The sequence below is a fragment of the Papaver somniferum genome, chromosome 2 (genome assembly GCF_003573695.1).
Source record: "Papaver somniferum cultivar HN1 chromosome 2, ASM357369v1, whole genome shotgun sequence".
NCBI lineage: Eukaryota > Viridiplantae > Streptophyta > Magnoliopsida > Ranunculales > Papaveraceae > Papaver > Papaver somniferum.
In genome coordinates this window covers 65,880,908-65,888,971 of record NC_039359.1, presented here as the reverse complement: position 1 = coordinate 65,888,971, position 8,064 = coordinate 65,880,908, and the positions used below count along the sequence as shown (strand labels likewise).

At 36.2% G+C, this 8,064-nt stretch overlaps 1 protein-coding gene across 1 annotated transcript; it reads left to right on the top strand.

Moving 5' to 3' along the window:
- The first annotated feature begins 4,397 nt into the window (after positions 1-4,397).
- On the top strand, positions 4,398-6,146 carry LOC113347890 ((S)-stylopine synthase 1-like). Its single transcript, XM_026591575.1, has one exon. The coding sequence runs from the start codon at positions 4,435-4,437 to the stop codon at positions 5,917-5,919; it is 1,485 nt and encodes a 494-aa protein (XP_026447360.1). The 5' UTR covers positions 4,398-4,434; the 3' UTR covers positions 5,920-6,146.
- The last annotated feature ends 1,918 nt before the right edge of the window (positions 6,147-8,064 follow it).

Below are 8,064 nucleotides of genomic sequence, written 5' to 3'. Positions count from 1 at the left end.
AATCGCCACAATAATAGGGATTTTCCGGTGTAGAATGATTGCTCTCACAGGTTTGGTTCAGTTAATATGTTAACTTAACTTTCTTATTTATCATCTGGACAGTTGTTAATGCTGACTAAGTTGAACACATCAGATGAAACAATGGTTTTGATAAAGCTTAGGAAATGAGCATAAATTGGAGACATGGTATAGAACTCAGGAATTGATTTAGATGTCTTTGAAAAGAATTCTTCTTCAGTGGAACATTAATTGATTTTTTCGATGACCATTGTCTTCTATATTGATATTAGCTGATTCAGGAGTTTGGGTTTTGCTATTTTATTATCCTATCGAGTATATATTTCCATGACAATAATAGAGCCTTGCAAGCAGATTAAATTTATTAATATGTGCGCATATCTGAGTTGCATAACAAATGTGACACAGAGAACTTCGTTGTTGGAACATATGTGCACTTTTCTCAGTAACACTCAAGGTTGGGGTTCCTTCATTGATCCACCGAATTGCAATCCCTGTGCTTGCTTAGAACCATTTTTATTTTAGATGCTAAATTAATGTTTCCTGCGTTTCAGATTCGGCTCTTCTTAGATTTGATTAAGCTACTGTTGATAAAAAATTTCTCATTATGTGGTAACAATCGACAGGTAAAATCATTTATAACCTCCCATGGTAATTTGAATTTAATTACACCCCTTTTAAATTCTTTATGGCTATGATTGAGGAAAACGACTAATGTTAGCTTCGGGGTAAAGCGCAGCTTATGCTGTAAATGTCTTCTCATTGTTGATACTAATGTTTTTTTTCTTTTTCTTAATGTATTAAGTGTTTGTGTATTAGATGCTTTGGACTAATGGCAGGGGCATCAAGAATGCCAATTATGTGCTTCTAGTTTAGTTTTTTGGTTGTCGAATAACTGTAAGAAACTAGCAGAAACAAAAAACATAGTTGCACGACTTATTTCAGCAGAAGTAATATAGTTTTTCAGTTATGTTATGACTGGATTTCTATGAGATTGCTGCTTTTGTTGACCAGACTTCGATGTATTTCTGCAGGATTTATTGGTGGAGACCGTGAAAGAGCAGGATGGCTCAGTCAGTAATATCACCGTGCAGCCCACAGTTTTTCAGGTTCATTAAATTCTGGATTTATTGGTGGAGACCATTTGTCGTGCATTATGAGTTTTATTTGCATTGGTTTGTATGGTTCCTCAAATTAGACTCTGTATGTTTGGGCATAAGTTATGGCTCCTATGATGAACGTTTTAATTTTTGTGTGTCTACAGGCATTGACACTAGCAGTACGTAAAGCGAGTCAATCTATATGCAGTTAAGAAGAAAACGATAATAGAAGATCCTTGCTTTGCCCCCAGAAGCATGGCAATACAGTCGAAGAAAAATTATCATCATCACAATGTATGTGATGTAACACGTTTTCTAATTTATTTATCATTGATTCTTACAGATTTGTACTCTACCTGGAAGCAGTGCAGCAAATATGTACTCGAATTTGTAAGCATTCAGATATATAATCGTATTTGTAAGCAATACGACAGATATGTACTCAGATTTCTAAGCAGTGCGACAGATATGTACTCAAATTTGTAAGCAGTGTAGCAAATATGTACTCGAATTTTTAAGCAGTGTACCAGATATGTACTCAAATTTGTAAGCAGTGTAGACACACACGTTTGGTAGTAATGGGCATTATGGACATTTCCATGTTTTAATTAATTTTGGACCTCCAGATAAAAAAAAATCCGGTTGGACCCTACTATAAATAACTATATGGGCCTAGGACCAAACAACAAATTTTCCTAAAATTTATACACACATTATGGCCCAACTAAAAAAGAGCTATGAAAAAAATGTCTTTGTGTCTTGTTAGGGCTGGCTTAAGCAAGCCCTAGTCCAAGGGTGGTTCCGCCCCTGGATGGATCTCTCACTGATACTGCTGCAGGTTGTGGAGCCATTATCAGGGATAAAAATGGCACCCATTAATTTGGACGCTTTTTCTGGCAATTCCGAGCCTTCTTCCATCACAAAACACAAGCTACAAAGAGTGGAAGCTGGACTCAAGTTAGCAATAATCACCAAAGTGTCTCTCAGGTCAGACTCAATAACTGCTATAGCCGTAACCCAAAGCTTCCTTGACAGTGCCATCATGTTTGGGAGTCAATCAAGCGTTTTCGAGCGAGGGTACCAAATAGCATCGTTCACCACTCTTACAGGGAAACCAATCGAGCAGCTGACATGCTTGCCAGCATTTACCCAAATAGAGAGTTTGTGGAAATTTATCCAAGGACCTTCTCGGAGAGAATGTAGCAGGTTGTAAATGAGGATGCCATGGGAACGGGTTACATTAAACCTAGGTAGTTTTGTGTGTCCACCGTTCCTATTTAATTTTAACCTTTTTTTTCTTTTTCTTTTTTTTGTTTGTAGATTGGGGTCTCCTTAAACCCCTTTTTTTTCCTTTTTATTTCTCTTTTACTAAAATTGAACAAGAAATTTATTTATTTTGAAACAACGAAGGTATCATTTCTAGTTATGCGTATCATAAAAGTACGCTTCGCAACAAAATGAATGATGATTATACGAATGAATGACGTGCATTGAAAAGAAATCACAAAAACATTTAACTTAATTTTGTTTATAGATAAATTTTCTAATACATGGAGATGAAATATTTAGGAGGACACACATTTCGTTCTTCTTAATTTTGACTATATTTTTTATTTTTCATCTAAGTTTTTTCTAATGTATTGGCACAGGTTAATTTTTATTACCCCAACATTGGCTCCGCAACTGCGCTCCATAATCTGACTCTATGAAATGGGGAGAAGCCGTTAGACTTATGGAACACTTGAGAGGAAAAACATAAAAAATATTTTAGAGTCCAAACTAAAATTTACCCTTTACAAAATAATCGTTGTTGATTACTTCGGCTGACATAGAAAGTAGCAAGTGTGGATAACATTTCACAATTCGCACACACTTTTTGTCTGTACCCCGGTATAATTTCTCAAACGGATTGAATAGAGAGTCCAATTGTTGTGCTTTCACTGACATGGACAGAACTTTCGATTACCAATTACCAAATGGGTAATGAAAATGAAATCTTGCAAGAGATGTATGTATAACAAAAGGCTAACCGGTAAGTGCATTTGTCACCCAAGCATCACAAAGAGATTTTGACGCAGTAACCACTACAAATTAACTTGGAGTGGGTGGCGCCATTCTTGCATTTTTCAAGTAGATATTGTTGTTTGACACTAAATTTGTTTTTAGTTTTCATGTCATTTTTCAGTATTAACCAGTGGGAGTGAGTGATTAAAATATTGTGCATTATACTCTCTGGTCAAACTAAGTAGCTGGAAAATTGACCATGCATATATAGTCATAAATGAGGACTCTCCTAAGATAAATTTTCATCCCATCCCACGAGCTTTGACCAGCCAATCCCACGAGCTCCCTTCTCACGTTTTACAAACCGCTGCACGAGCATTATGCTGGCTGGGATCGAAGAAAACTGAGTCAACTGACGTTTGAAGTTTAAGTCTTTGAGTGTGCCCGCTTTTCTTTCTTGAAGTCAAGTTGGAAGAAAACTGAAATGGAAAAAAACTGAAATATTATAGAAAAAGAACGATTTCACTGTGTAATGCTTTTAAATCAATGTTCATGAAACAAAATTAATAGATATGGACATGCCTATGCTTCTCGCTGCTAAATAAGTTACTCCCTCTATATTTTCAACAGTTTAGCCTAAATTAAAAAACAAATGACAGTATTACCTTTCCTGAAAGACTGAGTCTGAAATGGTGCTTTACACAACATGATACTAAAATTGCTAACAAATGTATTCATGAGATTTGTAACTTGTATACGTGTTGAATCACTGAAAATTCAATAAACGGTTATAATCTCTCTTGCTCTATCAATCAAAAATAAAATTAACAAATAAATAAAATTAAAAACGGCAGATGAAAATGAAAAATATTTTTCATGCATGTTTTTACTCTGCGAATCCGCAATACATATTTTGCTTGTCAAGTTGTTGCAAACTGAGGTTTCAGTCACAAAATAAGTGAAGCAGCATTTTGTTGAGGGTAAGAATTATTCCAATCACTTGAGCATTGCCATCGTATTTTCTTGACACCAAATGCCAAAATGGTCCAGAATCCAAACAATGAGAATATAAATTAGTGGTCGTTAAGAATGCTATAAGATCAAAATATCAGTCTTAAAAGGTTGTAGGTCACTAATTGGGTCTACGAAATCTCATACAAATAAAAAAGAATAAATTTGTCAAAAACAAACAAAAAGAAGAAGAAGATAATTTTTTATTATCATTCTTACTAGTTATCACGATACTATAAATAGAAGTGATGCTTCTCTATATTCTTCACTGCGAAAAAAACATTTGTAACCAATATCAAAAATGGAGAAAACCATCTTCAGCAATCCATGGATTCTGACTACTTCCACTCTAGTAGTAATAACAATCATTACCATGCTAATGGTATTCAAAAGAAAAAAATCATCGACAATGGTATGGCCAACAGGGCCAAAAACGTTACCAATTATTGGCAACATGCATGTTCTTGGAGGTACAGCTCTTCAAGTTGTCTTACATAACCTTGCCAAAATTCATGGCAACGTTATGACGATATGGATCGGAAGTTGGAGACCAGTTATTGTCGTTTCGGATATTGATCGAGCATGGGAAGTACTTGTTAACAAATCTTCGGATTATTCGGCTCGTGATATGCCAGAAATCACTAAGATTATTTCTGCTGATTGGAAAACTATTTCTACTTCTGATTCTGGTCCTGGCTGGTCTAATCTTCGAAAAGGTCTTCAAAATGTGGCGCTATCTCCTCATAATTTAGCTGCACAAAGTCAATTTCAGGAAAAAGATATTACCAAAATGATTCAAAGTTTGAAAAAAGAAGCTGCGAGCAATAATGGAATTGTCAAACCGATTGATCATCTTAAGAAGGCGACATTAAGATTAATTAGTCGATTGATTTTTGGCCAGGATTTCGATGATGATAAATATGTTGATGATATGCATCATGCTATTGAAGAGTTGATCCGTGTTAGTGGTTATGCTCAGCTTGCCGAGGCATTTTACTACGCGAAATACTTACCAAGTCATAAGAAAGCTGTTAGAGACGTCGAAGAAGCAAATCAAAGAGTAAAAAAGTTGGTACGACCATTTTTATCACTGAATCCTCCTACTAATACTTATTTGCATTTTCTCAATTCGCAGAAATATGACGAAGAAGTGATCATATTCGCGATATTTGAAGCTTATCTTTTGGGTGTTGATAGTACTTCTTTGACTACTGCATGGGCACTCGCATTTTTAATCCGCGAACCAGTTGTGCAAGATAAACTTTATCAAGAACTTAAGAATCTTACGGCCAAGAACGATTGCGAAATCGTGAAAGTTGAAGATTTAAACAAGTTGCAGTATCTACAAGCTGTTCTTAAAGAAACAATGAGAATGAAACCAATTGCACCATTAGCTATACCACATAAAGCTTGTAGAGACACTTCGCTAAAGGGGAACAAAATTGATCAAGGCACCAGGGTTATGGTTAACATATATGCATTACACCATAATGAGAAAGTCTGGAAAGAACCATTCAAATTTATGCCAGAAAGATTTTTACAAACTCAAGATGTTGTTAATGGAAAAGCAATGGAACAGTCACTACTACCATTTAGTGCAGGTATGAGAATTTGTGCAGGAATGGAATTGGGTAAACTTCAGTTCAGTTTCTCTCTTGCTAATCTTGTTAATGCTTTTGAATGGTCTTGCGTTTCTGATGGAGTACTTCCGGATATGAGCGATCAACTTGGTTTTGTTTTGTTGATGAAGACGCCACTCCAAGCACGTATAGTTCCTCGTGTGTAATCATCATACATCGACCGAGGATCAGTTACAATGGTTTTTAATCAAGTCATTAATGGTTTTGTTTAGAGATCTTGTTTTCACTGCCTTTCCTCTGTATGCAGTTGATGTTGGTCATGTTCCTTTGATGTATTGTATTAAGCTCCTAGTTTGTGGCATTTTAATGTTGTATGGTGTGTTTTTTTATCCTCTCAATCGATTTTTCTGCAAATTGATCAGAATTTTATCCACTAATTAAGCTGATAGAATTGTTGAAAGAGATGATCAGTTTTATTAAGATTTGATAAGAAAGAATTAAAGCCATGCAAAGTCTGAAAAACAAGAAAAGAGTATAACAGAAACTATTAGAGGCTGTTACAGACAGTTTCTGTTAAACAATTAATACAGCTGTAATGATTAGGACAGTAAACTGTAATGACTACGACAGTAAAATGTGTGTAATACACATTTACATATTCTCACAGTCCCCCTCAAGATGATAGTGAGAGAACTCCATCAGTTTGCTAGCCAGAGAAAGAAACACTCCATGGACCAGTCCTTTTGTGAACACATCTGCAATCTGCTCAGAGGATGGTGTGTAACATATCTTGAGGAAAGAAGAGTTAACCAGTTCTCTTATAAAATGGTAATCAATCTCAACATGCTTAGTCCTTGCATGGAAAACAGGATTGCAGGCAAGACTATTTGCAGATGTATTATCACATAACAAAGTGAATGGCTCATTTAAGGAAACACCAAGTTCAGTAAGCATAAACGATATCCAAACAACCTCAGCAGCAACAACAGCCATAGATTTGTACTCAGCCTCTGCAGAAGATTTAGAAATAGTGGGTTGTTTCTTTGAAGACCAAGAAACAATTGAAGAGCCAAGAAAAACAAAAAAACCTAATGTTGATCTTCTTGTATCTGGACATCCGGCCCAATCTGAGTCAGTAAAGCTGTAATAGAAGATATATCTCTTGCAGAAAGCATAATACCAGAACCAATGGTTCCCTTTAAGTATCTCAGAATCCTTTTGACTAGAAGCAAATGTTCACTTATAGGAGCATGCATGAATTGTGAAATATAATTCACTGCAAAACATATATCAAGCCTAGTCATTGTAAGATATTGTAGACCTCCAACTATGCTTCTGTATGTCTTTGCATCCGTGAGTAGAATACCAGTGGAGATGGACAATCTGGGACCATGAGCTACTGGTATCTTAGAAGGTTTGCAAAGCAACATATCAAATTTTTGAGGCATATGCAATATGTACTTCTTCTGAGTAAGTAACAGCTTCTTAGAATTGTCTTGAAAAGTTGCCTCAATGCCTAAGATGTAATGCAGTGTACCTAAATCTTTCATTGGATACACATTTTGAAGATAAGAAATGATTGTGACAGATAAGTCATCTGAGGAACTTTTTGTGGGTGAAAACAGTTTCTGCTGATTTCGGTAATTTCGGGTGTGTGGGTGAGAAACGAGTCTAAACCCTAAACAATGTACTGCAAGGGAGTACTTTATATTCGAGAGATCAATCTGTACAAATCCGGCATAAACCAAGAAATGGTCGTTCCATACTTGCTTCGGTCACAAAGAGGAGGAGAAGGGTTGGTTTTGGGGAGGGAAGCGAAGAGAGTGTTGACACTAGAACAGCTGATTCTGGAAGAGTAGTTGTTTTGTGACTTGTATCAGAAAGTGTGAAGCTAACATATGGGAAAGCTAGCAAACGTTTTCTGAGTGTTGTATGCTCCTGACCAGAACTTGTTGTTCGGTGGAAATAGGTAATGCCTATTTGTACAAGTCGAAGTGAAACGTACTTTGGTTTCATTAAGAAATGGAAAACGGGTGAGTAAATGGGAAGAGGTGGTAATTGGTAACGCTTGGAATTGATGTTCCATAAAAGAAAGCGTTTCACCATTACTCTCTGTATTTACTAACCGCCTCATCCTTATGACACTTTCTTAAAATGAGCGTAGTGTACGCCGGACTCTGTAAACCGCCAAACAAATACCCAATGAGCATCCCCCAGTTTGTGACATGTGTTGATGTCTCGAGTGTTTTCGTGGAAAATATGTAGCATGTTCTTGTTGTTTGGAAATTTGAGCTTGGGAGACTTTCCGCCTCGGTGGTCACCTTCAACGGTCGAGATTTTGCATCTTAAGA

What these genes read in the sequence shown, in the direction of transcription:
- LOC113347890 (XM_026591575.1), top strand. Translation starts at nt 4,435, where the DNA reads ATGGAGAAAACCATCTTCAGCAATCCATGGATTCTGACTACTTCCACT.